At 34.6% G+C, this 16,094-nt stretch overlaps 1 protein-coding gene across 1 annotated transcript; it reads right to left on the bottom strand.

The window, feature by feature from the left end:
- Positions 1 to 288: 288 nt before the first annotated feature.
- On the bottom strand, positions 289 to 2,045 carry LOC145018333 (GDSL esterase/lipase At1g71691-like). The gene is made up of 3 exons (XM_078976226.1): positions 1,683 to 2,045; positions 945 to 1,589; positions 289 to 758 (listed from the first exon to the last, which is right to left on the bottom strand). Exons 1-3 carry the CDS (start codon positions 1,906 to 1,908, stop codon positions 532 to 534), a joined length of 1,098 nt encoding a protein of 365 aa, XP_078832352.1. The 5' UTR covers positions 1,909 to 2,045; the 3' UTR covers positions 289 to 531.
- Positions 2,046 to 16,094: the final 14,049 nt, after the last annotated feature.

Raw genomic sequence — 16,094 nt, 5'->3', positions numbered from 1 at the left:
TGGCAACAAAAAAATAATATGACATTAATTGTGTTAAGGGTACAGTTCCTTTCATCCTAACAAATTATAGTGATAGAAGTTTATCATTAATAAAGTTAATAAATCTGGCGTAATCTATCAGAAAATTGATCTGTAAGAACTCTAAGACTAAAAATATTTGTTGGAAATATTTCACTGAATCAATATGTTGGAAATTAGTCACAAAAGATGTTATCGATTGGCGGAAAAATATATCAGTAATGCGTCACTATGTCTAGACAATCACCCACATGCTTTAATTTACCAACAATTTCTTTTGCGCGAATATCTTATCTTAGTTTTTTGGATACCGATTCAAAACTCGATCTTACTTGACTTTCATACCTGGTAAAGGAATATTTTTTAGTACATAGGTTCCCTTAATATAAATGATACAAAGAATGAAGATAGAACCAAATTACTAGAAAACATTAAAGCGAGTCAATGGTATAACGGCAGAACATTCCTTTTCCCCTTTCATTGTAAACTGGAGTCACTTAGTTCAGATGTGACTCAAGAAGATACCAGCTTCTGGAGAGTGGTAGGGCGACAAATGTCGGGCAATAATTGGCCAGACCAGGCTGAGTCAGCAAGCAATGAGCTGACTACACGCCCAGGGTTGAATAGATCCCACCAAACATAGGTTGAAGGGTTTTTGCAAACCATGTTCATGGACATGCAGCCGCTCATCCCATTATCCATGCCTATCCCACAACATGCACTATTCACATTCTCAAATCCTGTAAAATTTAACAGAATTAATGCATATCAGATGTATTTACCTGTATCAGAAAATATAAAAGATTTTACCGTTTTGTTGTAAATATTTAAAACGAAGTTTAACCAAGAGTTGAGCAAAAAAATTTGACATTTGAAGATTCAAATTTTCAGAAAAGAAAAAGAGGACATATATTTCAATCACATACCATATGCGTTTGGGTTTTTTATGATCTCCATCATCATGCGATAAACGTCACAAAAAATCAACTGTGCATCGGCTAATTCAACATTAAGGCTTATAATACGGTTTTCCAGAAAAGCATTATACTCCAATATAAGATTGTTGATCTCATCTGCACAAACCACCCTATCTCCACTGTGACCACCACCACTCACTGCATTATTCGTCCATTGAGAAAACCTAGGTGCACATCCTAAAGGCAGTATCCCCATAAATACAAACTTCCTCACACTTGAACCATACAGATACTGGATTGCGTTAGTCATTTGATCCACCAAAATACGTGACAGCTGCGTTTCATTTGATCCTGGACTCTTAGCGGACTTGCTGCGGAAGATATCAATGTAGTCGTCTTTGCCAAAAGAGAGGTAGAAAAGGGTGGAGGATTCGATGAAGTTAGTAGCAGTTTCTTGGCCAAGTTCCAGTTGTAGTAGCTGAAAAATCTCAAATGCTTGGCGAAGCTGCTGGTTGAGGGACTGGAGGACTGAGTTGGTTGGGTTGCTCATGATGGTGGCTCCGGTTGACCCTAGATTCACCCCACGGAGGAGCACCTCCGTCGATCCGTTCTGGCTATAGAAAGGTATTGGATATGGCAATCCGATCTTCTTTGCTACATCAATGGAAATCAAGAGCATGGTGAATTGAGAATTCCTATTCAAGAAAATACATTAACTGATTAAAAAGCAGAGCTGCATGCAATTACCAAGAAGATGAGGAAGAATGGCAGAAGGAGGACCATCACAAGGGTGTAAAGAGAGATTGTTAAGGAGAAATGGGAAAAAGAGTGTGTTTTCTCCACAATCAACAGAAGAATCACCCAACACATACATTGCCTTAATCTGATTTACCGTTTTGTTGCTGCTCACCATTTTTATGAATATTGTGTTGACAATATGAAGAATCACAAATATCGTTTTATCTTTCCTCATTTTTTTTTCAGTTTCCAGATATATATAAATATGTCAGTCTAGCTAGTTAGTGTCCTTATATATTGTTTCAAAATTGAAGTCAACTAAATAGTTTATTTTTAGTTTAAAAATTAGTAAAAATTAATAATATGACATGACTGTTTACAACACAAATGGTTTTAGAATTTCACATTCATCCTTTATGTAGTAATAGAGTATAATTCAACTGATTTTATGATAATCACGTGTTTGGTTTTGCTGCAAACTAATTTAATGTATTTATTAAAATATAAGAACACTAAAATACTTATAGAGTACGTTTTATGACAATTTTCAATGATTAATTTGCAATGAAAATTATATAACAAGTTTGGGATTGCTTGCTTTTTATACAATACAATGGTTTATTTATAATAATGTGACATGTACGTTGATTAAGACACCTAGTAACTCACAAATTACATCGACTAATTATAATTTTACAACTTAGAATTAGAAATTGTTAAGAGCAAATGAAACTACTTTTTCAACTATAAACACAAACTAATTAAAAGCTCATTTAACTTAATAAAAATATTTTAATAAAATTTATTTGAAGATAAGAGGACAGAGAATACGTTAGAAGCATGTAGATCAAAATTCAGAAACTTGTAGGTCATCAGATTTTCCCCGGTTTAGGAGCTTAAAAATATGCCGATGTGCATGTATAAAGCAATCTAATTAGGTTTATCATGTATTTAAGGTTGAACTCTGCATAGCTTGCTTACGCATCAATAATGAATTGAAATATATTACATATCACAAAATCAAGGGTCAATTACATGAATCGTCCCCGTGTTCTCGGTAATTTGCATGCCTAGTCCATAAGTCTTTTATTTAAATTTAAACAGTCCTATGATTCAGATTTTTTCCTATTTCATTCTTAATAGACATAAAATGATTGTTATACCCTTCTCAACATATTTTTTTCTTTTTTATCATTGGTTTTATATTTTAATTATATATATATATATATATATATATATATATATATATATATATATATATTGTCTCATTCCAATTTCAAAGATGATCACTTTACGTTCTTCTTTGAAAATCAAAAGATATGATAACCTCTCTCTTTTCTCTTATATCACCGGTGATACCACAATCGCTTCCAAAAACCAACACCATCACATCCACCACTGTGTATAACTTCATGCGACCCTCCCCTCCCCTCCCCCCACACACCCCCACCATTCTCCTCTTTTTACGACACCTTTTCTCGTATTCTATCTCTAGCACCATAACAATCCACCCTTCTTCTTGTTCATTTCATTTCTACCCACCAATCTTCTATGGTGATTAAATATTATACCAAAAGAACAACAACAAACGTTTCTCTAACCCTTTCTTCACTGCCCCGTTGAGCAACCGTGAAGCAACTTGAAGCAACATAATCGAAACACCCAAATCCCTCATTGTATTTGAAAGATGGTCGAAATCCTAATTTGTATATGTATTATAAGCAACACACAATCGAAACCCCTTAACCATAGCTGCATGAGAGAAGCGTCATTGATGGGAGTAAAAACTGAAACAAACCTGTGTTTTAAAGAAGCTAGTGGTAGTTTGGGCCTCAAATAATAATTTGGCGCTCGTCTCGCAAAACTCTAGGGTTTTGATTGAACGAACAGTTTTATCGACTGTAACGTCCCCAAAAATGGAGTAAAATTTTGTATTTTTAATCATAATAATGCAATGACATCATTATATCACAAAAGGCAACAAAAGGTTAAGTTTTAATTCTTAAAATCGAATATCATAGTAAATAACATAAAATCCATGCATAAATGCGGAAAATCTCCAATAGATGCGATACAATCAGGTTGTGTTCTTTATTTTGCTACCAGAAGTACCTAAAACATTTAAACTTGAAACCTAAGCACAAATCTTAGTAATTTCCCCAAAATACCACATAACATTTAATAACAGGCCTAGCCCCAACAATTATGTTTCATTCATACGGGCCCAACCTAATATACATACACTGGGACCCAACCCACTAAAAATATAAATGGTCCTAGCCTAACATGCATATAAACAAACATGCAAGTATCAAAAAAGACAACTAGCATAATATGACACATAGTGTCCTACAATATAGTGAGAAGACTCACATGAATCAAGAGTTGATACAACAATCGTCATGGTCGCACCAAATCATCTATATATGCTACCTAAACCATACAGAGGTCTAATCTCACTCCACTACTCAGCTCCTAAGTTTTAATAAAACTAAAACTATTCAACAAGTCAATGGTCAAGGTCAATAGTTAACCCTTGGCCGTGACGTAGTCACTAAATGACAAAATAGTCACGATTAGGACTCGCGGCCCGCATTATGGTCCTCTATCCACTGTATCATGATGAATCGCCATAATAACTTAATCCATTAAGAATTTAATCCTTAACATCTAGAGCTCTAAGGCTCACATCTAAATTGACTAAAGCTCCATATGGATAAAGTTTCCAACTTTATCCACTTTCTTTACTCCATAAACCAAGATCTCAAAACCTAGTTCTATTTGGGAATAAAAATGCCAAGATCTTATGTATGACTTCAAAGAAACCAATGCATGTCCCATTTCTACTGAAACAAGTCCAAAAATGACCATCAACCACACCCAAGGTTCTAGAGTTGCCCAAAACTCTAAGAACATTCATATAAAGGACTAAAAGGGAGCTTAAAGCATGTATTATAAATCAAAAAGCAAGAAAGGTGGAACATTTATACCTTCGAAAGCCCCAAAGGAAACAAGAGATGCAAGATTTGGACTCCATACCACTCTTCAAGCAACAATATCCTTCATCTAAGAGCACTCAAGACCTTGAAATACCAAGAATAAACACATATACATACACTAAGTTAGGGTTTCACTTTTGGACGGTGGATGTTGAGGATGGTACAACAACTACATGGAATTCAAAGTGTTAGGAAAACATTGGGTTTTCCTAGGGTTTTTTTTAATACATACAGTTTCGAAATGTACACTAGTTTAATGAACACTTTTTACAACTATAGAAACAAACAAGCATACTTATGGATCTTCACAAACTTTTTCATAAACTCTTTTCAGAAAATATCGAATTTTCTGGTAGTTTTCAAAACAATACAAAACGTTGCTTTTCAAATACCGCTTATGAACTCACCAACATGTCATATGTTGACGTTTTTCAAAATACTTGTATTCTCAGGTAACAAGTAAACCGAAGGAAATGTATTCAGTGATGGCTTGCAGTTTGTTTATCTATGATCGAACAATTTATTTTTGAGAATGTAATATTAAAACAATGTACTCAGTGTAAACTCTACCAGTTGTACTATACTAATGCATGGTGATGAATGATTGTACTATATTAATGCATGGTGATGAATGATGTTATGTTTCATATATATTCAATGTTATGGTATTCAATTAAGTCACGACAACCCTCGGACGTTTCCGCCGTTTGGTTCGGGGGTGTGACATAAACCCAAGGGCTTGGATTTCTCAAAATTAGGGTTTTAAAACCGTAGGTTCGAAATTTGATTAGGGTTTTTGAACACTTTTGTTTGACCCTCATGATTTTGATTTTTAAGGTTTGCTAACCCTAGAATTTTCGAAAATGGCTTCCCCAAGATTAAATTTCAAAAATCTATGGTTTTAGGTAGGTATTATCTTTTAATTGTTTAAATGGATAATTGATAGATTTTGAAATATCCCTTCCCAAAATTTCGAAATCTAAGGGATAAAGGGGTTAGGTAAAATTATTTATTCTTAATGGATAATCCTTATGAGATTTAATAATTTAAATTAAGTTTTTAATTTTGGATAATTATTAAATCAAGGTTTTTAATATTTAAGATTTTAAATTAAAAGGTATTAATTTCGAAAATTTTAAATTAGATTAAAAACCCTAGTATTCTGAAATGTTTAAAATACACCCTTATGATATATATATATATATATATATATATATATATATATATATGTATATATATATATATGTATATATATATATATATGTATATATATATATATATGTATATATATATATATATGTATATATATATATATGTATATATATGTGTGTGTATATATATATATATATATATATATATATATATATATATATATATATGTATGTATGTATATAATTAATTAAAAGTATAATATTATATATGCATAAGAAAAATCGGTCTTACCGTTAGTAGGCCACATTCACGAAGTCGGTCTATAACGGGTGTTTAATTAAGCGACATGTAAAATGACTGTCATTGGGTATCCACTCTTACCCACCGAACTCTTGACTAGTGGAGGGTCGTTAGTTGAACGGGTAGGATAGGACATTAATCCTCTCATTAATAAGTATAATGATAAATATAAAGTAACTAAATGTTTTATAAATTCTCAATCTTAGTTACTTTAGGAAAATATGAATTTGATGCTATTCCATGAAATTGCATGTTGAACTTTGTCAAGTCGTCAGTGGAGCGTATGTGGTTAACCGGAACACTAATCTGGACTAACAAAGAGTGGTAATGGGTAGCTTGTAAATTATCATTGATCAATGGAGCGTTTGTGGTTAACCAGCACATTGATTAGGTGGTAAATGACATTGATAGTACTAAGTTAATTTCCATGGTTATTCACACCTTGTTTGTGATCCGCAGTATCCCAGTCACAAACTTGAAGGGCATAATCGAGATTAAACATGTCATTTAAGAGGTTAACGAATCCTAAAGATCTAGGAATTTCATTTAATAAAACCTAATTTATTTAAATTTCATTTTTCGTGGTGGAATTCGTAAATCATCATTTACCTACCTTCATAATAATTTACAGTTAGATTATGACATCCCTCTTCTGAATTTTAAATTATTGTGTTGGGTCCTAGCCTTAATATTTCATTTCGGTGTTATATTAAGGATTAAATCAACTCACTTGAATTTTTCCTATTTCTAGATGCCTAGTTCCGAAAACAATGGTCTTCTTCAATCCCTTGAAAACAACTTTCCTTTATGATCAAGGTGAAAGATCATTCCCTTCCTCATGCTTTGATGGAACTCGAAATCATACTTCACTTCCTCCACCTCCTCCAATGATTCTCCCTGATCCACGTTTTCATCCACTTGAACAGTTCAAGATCACTCAAGCCCTATTGGCATGTAAACACCAAAATGGAAGTTCTATGTGTGTACACATCCTGAAGATGAAGTCACACATTGACAGACTGGGAATGTTGGGTGTCGTTTTCCCAAGGAAGCTAAGTGTTGACTTGGTTCTTCAATCTCTTCCTGAGTCATATAGTGAGTTCGTTAAAGACTATTATATGACAGACCACAGCGTGACCTTTATTGATTAGACATATTTGCTAATTGTTGCTGAAGTAGCAATTTGGCATACGGGTCAAGCAAATTTGTTTGGAAGATCTACCTCCAAACTTCCATGGACGTATGAATTGACAACGATGATAGTCTAGAAATGATTCCTTCTCCTAATGGAGAGAAATCTGGCAAGGTCAAAAAGTCTAGCCATAAGAGAAAATCCAATTCTGAGATAGTTTCACATGTCACTCCTAAAGAGTCCATATGTCTCTATTGTCGATTGAAGGGGAATTGGAAGCAAAACTGCCCTGACTGCCTGAGAGATCTTAGAGATGGTAAAGCCAAATTGTATGACTCTACTTCAAGTTCCTCTTCGTAGGTTCTTAATACATGATGTAAAAGTTGCATTTTGATGTTTTTTATAATCTAAGAGAAAGAAGGACGCTTAAGGAAGAGTAAAGGCTAACTCTTATCTGAAGAAATGGATTTTAGTCACATGGTTCAATGATCAGGATTTAGAGTTGCTACTTAGGAGTTATGATAAATTTCTTAGGAATATTTAGAATCATAGTTTTCATGTGTTTTTGCATTGTAAAGAGAAGTTTTTCTACACATTATCAATAAAGTAAATTTTGTGGTTTATCTTATTTACTTTATGATTACTTGCAATGGCATTTATGAAAATTGGTGTTTATATTTCTATTATTAGCAATGTTGAAAATGGATTTGGTTCATAGTTACATACCTTGTGGTAGTGTCATAATTTACCAAATAAGGAAGGATTCTCATCACCCAAGTTTCAATTGGACAGAAACTTGGAGTCATGTGATTTGAATTATGTGATGTATGACAATCTTGATCATTGAGAAATTGAGACTAATTCCTTGTTCACATATATATATATATATATATATATATATATATATATATATATATATATATATATATATATATATATATGTGAGTCAAGTGAAGGACAAAAGGATTTAGTACACATCGATGTGGACCGGTTAGATCTACCACAATGAATAAAAAGTCTCTTCGTCATTTAGTAAATATGGTATTGCCTATAAGATTAAGTATAGTTCTGATACCTTGAAAAGTCTCAAAGTATAGTAGAACTAATAAGAAGATTCAATTGGGAATAAAGATAAACGTTTCTCCAATCTGAATACAAAGGAGAGTACTTTAGTATTATGTTTTATGGTCATCCTAATGATTATGGAACCATGTCATAATTGATCCTCTAAGAACTTCTTAGTGCATTTGTATGACTAAGAAGAAGAATCGGGAATTATTGAAATGGCTACATAAAAAAGGATGAGTCATATTTCGTTCCAAACTCAATTTTTAGAGCTATACTCTAGTTACTCTAGATTGTACCTTAAGTAACATGTTCTAAGTAGGTTTATAACACCTCATGAAATACGGAGTAGAAATTTTTTCTTACTCTTGCACATTTGAAATTGGTAGTTGTGATGTTTTGGCTAAAATAAAGACCAACTAAGACAAATTAGATGAAGTGTTTTCTTAAGATCCCACACTAACTCTTGAATATTTGTTTGTCGAGGAATGTTCCTTAACAGAGAATCTTATATGTCAAGAGGTCAGTGGGAGTCTTAGTGGTCTTGAATAGTTTCAGGAACTAATAAAGAATAAACCTTTTATTTATCACTAGCACATGACCTAAGGTTTATAACCTATTGTGTTGACATATTCTTGTTTATGTGCCCATTCTAGTTAAGTTGATTATGCGTGTGAGTTCTATGAGTTCTCATTTTATTACATAAGGCAATGCACCTTGATAAGTGAAAGTACATTGATTTGTATGGGTGAGCTACTTAATAACTTGGAAGCACTGATAGACCCTTGTGCTTCCAGATGGAAAGAAATTAAGATGAGCGAGTTCAGTCCATGTGAGTTTGAATTTTTCATAAACCTTGTCTTATGATAGAGATTGGAAATGACAAATTCACATGGATTGGAACATATACACCATAAAATCTAATTGGAAAGATGTTCCTCTCTACTTCATGAAAATGATTGTGAGGAAACGCCTTCACTAGTAGATTTTAAAGGATTGATTTATATCATTAGTGTTAGCAGTTTTGATACTTGCGTTCTCAAACTCAAGTATGATTATGACATCCCTTTTCATAGTTCGAATTGTGAGAAAGGGAAAATAGTTTGAACATTAGGGACTTCTTGTTGTAACTTCAGAAAGGGTTTAGACACATACATGAACTATCTAATGAAAGATGTGTGAGCTTGAGAAGTCTAGATTATGAATTATCGAAGCACCACGTATTAGAAATCTGAACTTTGGTAAGAAATTCAGTTGATATTGATTTCTAGAAGTCTAGTTGGTTTATGGGTATGTGTCAAGGCTAGTGGGATCATAATTGTAATACTAAGTGTTGCAAGTAGGCAATGTTGTTTGTAGAAAACAAAGGCTACAAATTTGCAAGTTGCAAAGTTTGGAAGTTGTTTCGCTATAGTAAGGCATAAGGGAGAGGATACTAATACATCATTTCAAATCTAAAAGTTTAGATTGAAATTTTAATGGAATTTATTCATTAACATATATGAATATCATGTTGAAATGTTTCAACATAGGAAATTCGATATATGGAAATATTATAGCAAGAGACTGACCAAGTATCATGTAAGACATCATGAATCGAATCCCATATGCTTTTGGTATAGGAGCGAGTGCATGTGATATAATATTCACTTGTTCTAATTTATCCAAATGCCTAGTGCATTAAGAGGGAAAAGGACTAGAACCTAATATGACTACGGTTTTTAAACGACTGTTAAAGGAAAATCTAAGATTCACTAAAGATTGCTTGCTTATGGATAATTGGAAGTATATTAATGGATGGACCGTATTGACGTAATTCAAGATAAATGGAGTTCTATTAAGAAAGGATGTTATATGGCAATATGGAAATGTTTTTCATTATCGGATTTGGATATTGAGATATATGTGTTAGCTAGAAACCATTATGCAAGAAGGATGTTCAAGGAATGTGCTTTGAATATGAGACTTCATTTCCATGAAATTGTTTTCTAACCGATCATAAATTAAATTCTTTGTAATATAATTGGAAAAGTCTCTATGACTTTGGTGTCTCGACATTACAAAAGGATCATTGCATGAAAAGTTAGAATCTAACAGATTCTAACTTTTCATGCAATGATTCTCAAGCCATGACTTAACTTCCTGCAGAGTTGGGATGTCATTTCCTATGAGTAGTATGTCATCCACATACAATACTAAAAAGCTAACTATACTCCCACTAGCTTTGACATATACACAAGATTCATCTTCACTCCTAGAAAAGCCAAATTCTTTGACTTTCTCATCAAAGCAAAGATTCCATCTACGAGGTGCTTGCCGTAACCCATCGATGGATTTCTCAAGCTTACACACTCTATTAGGGTACTCTGTATTGAAAAAACCCTCTGGCTAACTCATGTAAACATCCTCAGCCAACTTTCCATTAAGGAAAGCGGTTTTGACATCCATTTTCCATATTTCATAGTCATGAAATGCGGCTATGGCTACCAGAACCCTAATAGACTTAATGTTGGCCACTGGAGAAAAGGTCTCATCATAATCAACTCCCGGAGTTTGTGAGAAACCCTTTGCAACCAGTCGTGCCTTATAAGTGTGTACATTACCATCTATGTCGGTCTTCTTCTTGAAGATCCATTTGCACCCTACAGTCTTACGACCTGGTACATTCTCAAGCAATTTCCAAACTTAATTGTCATACATAGACTGTATCTCGTTGTCCATTGCCTCTTTCTACTTGACTGACTCAGGGCCTGCCATGGCTTCCACGTAACTATTAGGTTCATCCAGACCTATCAGTGTCTCATCACTGATAAGTGTATCACCTTCCGCAGTAATATGGAATCCATAGTAATGCTTAGGTGCATTCCTAACCCTTGTGGAACGCCTCAGAGCTAAAGACTTGTCAATTGGCTCAACGGGAGTTTCCTCCTCAAGTTGAGTGCTAGGGGTTGAAGTTCCTTCACCACTTGAATCTTGAATTTATTCAAGGTTAACTTGCCTCCCACTATTTCCTTGGATTATGAACTCTCTCTCTCTCTCTCTCTCGAAAGAACGCCCCTAGCTACAAAGACCACATTTTCACTAGGTATGTAGAAGAGGTAACCAAAGGATTGTTGTGGGTAGCCAATGAAAAATACACATCTCGCTTTGAGGTTCAAGCTTATCATGAGTCCCGCGTCTCACGAAATCCTCACAACCCCAAATCTTGATGTGGTCTAGTTTGGGTACTTTACCAGTCCACATCTCATGAGGAGTTTTGGCAACTTTCTTTGTAGGAACCAGATTAAGCATATGGGTGGCAGTCTCTAAGACATACCCCCAAAATGAGATTGGTAGGGAAGATCGACTCATCATGGAATGAACCATGTCCAACAAGGTTCGGTTACACCTCTCAGCCACACCATTCAACTGCGGTGTCCTGGGAGGTTTCAACTGTGAGACAGTCCTACATTCCCTAAGATAGTCGAGGAACTCTGGACTAAGATACTCACCACCTCGATCGGATCGAAGCATCTTAATGTTCCTGCCCAATTGATTCTCGAATTCCTGTTTAAACTCTTTAAACCTTTCGAATGTCTCTGACTTATGCTTGATTAAGTAGACATATCCATATCTACTGTAATCATCAGTAAAAGTCAAATAATAACGATTAGCATCCCTTGTGGCATGTTTGAAGGGCCCACACACATCCGTGTGTACGAGATCCAACAAACCTTTACCCCTCTCACAAGAGCCTGTGACTTTGTCATTTTTCCAAGTAAGCAAGATTCGCAACCATCATCTGACCTTAGGTCAAAAGACTCCAAGACTCCATCCTTTTAGAGTTGGCCTATGCGTTTCTTGCTTATATGTGCAAGACGACCGTGCCATAATGATGCTTAATCCAAGTTATTATCATTAACAGAATCAATACACAATATATTATTTCCTTAGTTATCAACCACAAATACAGTTTGATACAGACTATCACAAGGTAATGCTTTAAAATAAAGAACATTATTAAAGAAAGCATTAATCGAACCAACTTCATTATCAAATGAAAAGGTAAAACCTTGTTTATACAATGCATGAAAGGAAATAATGTTTCTTTCCATTTCTAGCGAATAACAACATTTATTCAAATCTAAACTAAACCCACTACTTAGTGATAGAGTATAAACTCCAATCTTGGTGACAGGTAGAGCTTTCCTATTCCCCATGATTAAGTTTATTCTTCTTTGCTCCACATTCTCACTTCTTCTTAGACAATGTAAATCAGAATAGATATGAATACTACAACCGGTATCAAGGACCCAAGAGTTAGAATGGGGTGAGTTAGTAGATAAGATAGTGTAAATACCTGCATGGCTGGGTTTAACTTTCCCATCCTTCACATCTTGCTGGTACTTTGGGCAGTTCCGCTTCCACTGTGACTTTTCATGGCAATAGAAGCATTCAGTCTCTTTTGGGTCAGAAGAAGGAGTGATGAAACCTTTGTTGGTCCCACTTGAAGAAGAGCCATTAAGGGTCCTAGCCTTGGTACCCTTCGAAGAGCTCCTTATCTTCTTCCCTCAACTTTTCCCGATTGCCAAAATCGGGGCGGAGTTTGGAGTAGGAGTGTTAACAACCGACTTCCCCTTAAGACCTGTTTCTGTGGTCTTGAGAAGTCCCGGAAGTTTGTTGAGTGTGACCTCTTCCTTATTCATGTGATATGTCATGCGGAATTAATCATAGCATGATGGTAAGGAGTGCAAAATGATATCTATTGCAAGCTCCTCAGGGAAGTTCACATTAAGCTTCAGCAACCGATCCACATATCTTTGCATTTTCTTCATGTGGCTCGTGAAGGACTCTCTTTCCTTCATCATGGTTGTTATCATGGAGCAAATGATTTCATACCTCTCTTGTCGTGCACTTTGATGGTATTTTTCCATCAGATCTTGGTGCATTTCAAAAGGGTAAAAGTCCACATAGGGCTTTTGGAGTTCTGTTGTTATGGTGGCCATCATGATGCATGCTACTTTGGTAGCATCCCTTTCATGTGCCTGGAAGTCAGCAATCTCATGGGGAGTTGCAGTGTTCTCATTAATCTCCTTAAGTTCCTTATCAAGGACATATTCTTTGTCCTCGTAACGAGTAATCATCCTGATGTTTCTGATCCATTCATTGACGTTGGATCCATCAAAAGTGACTTTCCCACATAAGTTCATAAGGGTAAAGGAGCCATTAGAATTAGATCTAGAAGCAGCATTATGAACGAAGAGAACAAGATTAGTTTAGATATTAAGAGAGTCCTTAATAAAACACTCAAATGTAATATTACGGCTAGGATCCAATCACAATATATTATAACTTAGAAGAAGTATGCTGTAATCCAAGCTATAACATATTTGAAAGGTAAATGAATCACGATTCACCAATTTCCACCATGAAAAACGAAATATAATTATTAGGTTTTTAATTGGTTATTTAGAAATTCCTAGATTCTTTGAGATTCATTGAACTTTTCAATGGCATGTTTTAATCTCGAGTTTGCCCTCCAAGTTTTGTGACTGGGATACCGAGGATCACAAAACGAGGTGTGAAGTAACCATGCAAATCACTTGGTACCCTTAAAGTTTATCACTCAATCGATGTGCCGGTAAACCACACACGCTCCACCGATACTATGATAAACCTTAAGTCACCCTTTACGTACCTTGTTAAGTCCAAGTTAGTGTGCCGGTTAACCATACACGCTCCACCAACGACTTAAACAAAGTGTAAAGTGTAATTTCATGGATTAGCACCTTATTCACATTTTTCTTAAAGTAACTAAGATTGAGAATTTAATAAAACATTTAGTTACTTTATAATATTCATCATACTTTTAATGAGAATTTATAAGTCCTTGTCCTACCCGTTCGGCTAACGACCCTCCACTAATCAAGGAAGCGGTGTGTGAGAGTGGACACCCATTAAGTTGCCATTTTCGTGAATGAGGCGTACTAGCGGTAAGATGATTTGATCTTATACATACACACACACACACACACACACACACACACATATATATATATATATATATATTATTAACTTATAATATTATAAAGTATAAGGGTTGATTTTTAACTTTTAAAATTCTAAGGGTTGGAACTAAAGTTTTAATCAAGACTTTATTTGTTTAAAAACTTGAGGGCAAGTTTTGTAAACTTTCAAAACTTTTCATTTCTTATAACTTATGAATTTAATTGAGTAATAAAAATGAAGACTCTTCATTTTTATAACTCTAGTGTTCTTTTAATGGCTTTAATAAGAGTGTGACTTTTGGTTTTCCATAACTTGAGGACAAGTTATGGACTCCATTAAAACACTTTATGATCATGAATTAAACTACCATGAAGGTTATAAGCAATTCCTATGATCATCTAATTTTCATAAGTTCAAGAACATGAATATGAACATTTCAAGAATCAAAAAATTACTCATTAAAACTTGTAATTTTGATAATTGCCATTGCAAATGAATTAGCATAAACATTACACCATCTAAAACAAGTTTTCAAGTACCAAAACAGTTTAGGGTAATGTTTCTAGTCCATTTCCAGCAACAAAGGTCGAATTTCTGAAAACTACAGCCTATACTCGTCGAGTGCAAGAACAAACTTGACGAGCAGCTTGCATTTGTTCATGGACTCGTCGATTCCCCGCATGGACTCGGCGAGTTCATACGAGCAGAAAACTAAAAAACGATTTTTTTCAACAGTTTGCACAAAAAATCAACAAACAAGCCTAGGCTCTGATACCACTGATGGGTTTTGAGCATTCTAACACTTTCTAAGTGTACATGCAACCCTAATAACCTTGGATCTATGTTTGTCTAATTATCATACAAAGTTGTATTCCAAGGTTATATTCCTATCTAGCATACATGGGGAACAATTTTTAACTTGAATGAAAGATAGAATAACATACCTTGTAGTTGCTTATGATCCTTGAAACCTTGTGAGCCTTTTAACAAAGTTGCTTGAAATAGTTATGGACTTAGACACCTTATCTAACACTAGCATACCCTCCGGAGGATTGGCTAATGCTCTCGGGATATCATCATACCCTCCAACTAACATAAAATATTCTTTTACATCAGCTTTACATTCTCGATAACCTTTTAACAAAGCTGCTTGAAAACCCTCTGTCAACAGATTAGCTTGTACATCCTGGTACATCTGATCCAAATCAAACGTTGTCTACAAAAAAAAAGTTAACCAAGTAAAAAACAATTATAGTTAACCATATAAAATATATTTAAATAAATAATTTTCGCTAAATGTTGTAATACGGTGTCCCGTATTGAAGGGGAAACTCTTTTCCAAGTCCATTTGTCAAAATGGACCATCTACCACATTGTTTTTCCATCTTCTCGGGAAAACATGTCTTTCGGCTCTCTTACGGGATCAACTGTGATATCCCTATCATATTTCATGCTAATTGGTTTCTCCTGGTTCTGTAAGATTTCTTTTTCAAGTTTTATATTTTTCGCTTTGCCTCGAACTTTCCTTTGGGCACGTTCCTCAACTACAAATATAATTAAAAATTATTAGAAACGATATTTAATTTATAATAATTGAACAAAAATATTAAATAAAAATTCATAATAAGACTTACCGTCCTGCTCGTGATGACCAGCACCTCTACCACCCGAGATAGGTGGGTCCTCAGCTTCGTCTCCCCCATGTCCACGACCCATGACAGCAGCCATGGTATACATAAATAAAAGTCATATTCTCATTATTTCCTAAAAAATTATAAGATATAC

Source organism: Lactuca saligna, chromosome 9 (assembly GCF_052625555.1).
Source record: "Lactuca saligna cultivar CGN05327 chromosome 9, ASM5262555v1, whole genome shotgun sequence".
Classification (NCBI taxonomy): domain Eukaryota; kingdom Viridiplantae; phylum Streptophyta; class Magnoliopsida; order Asterales; family Asteraceae; genus Lactuca; species Lactuca saligna.
The sequence above is the reverse complement of the archived record's forward strand: the minus strand, read 5'-3'. Positions and strand labels throughout refer to the sequence as shown.

What these genes read in the sequence shown, in the direction of transcription:
- LOC145018333 (XM_078976226.1), bottom strand. Translation starts at nt 1,908, where the DNA reads ATGAGGAAAGATAAAACGATATTTGTGATTCTTCATATTGTCAACACA. An exon ending in CATTCTTCCTCATCTTCTTG is followed by an intron (nt 1,590 to 1,682) that starts GTAATTGCATGC and finishes CCATTGATGTAG; the next exon opens with CAAAGAAGATCGGATTGCCA. An exon ending in AAAAAACCCAAACGCATATG is followed by an intron (nt 759 to 944) that starts GTATGTGATTGA and finishes TAAATTTTACAG; the next exon opens with GATTTGAGAATGTGAATAGT.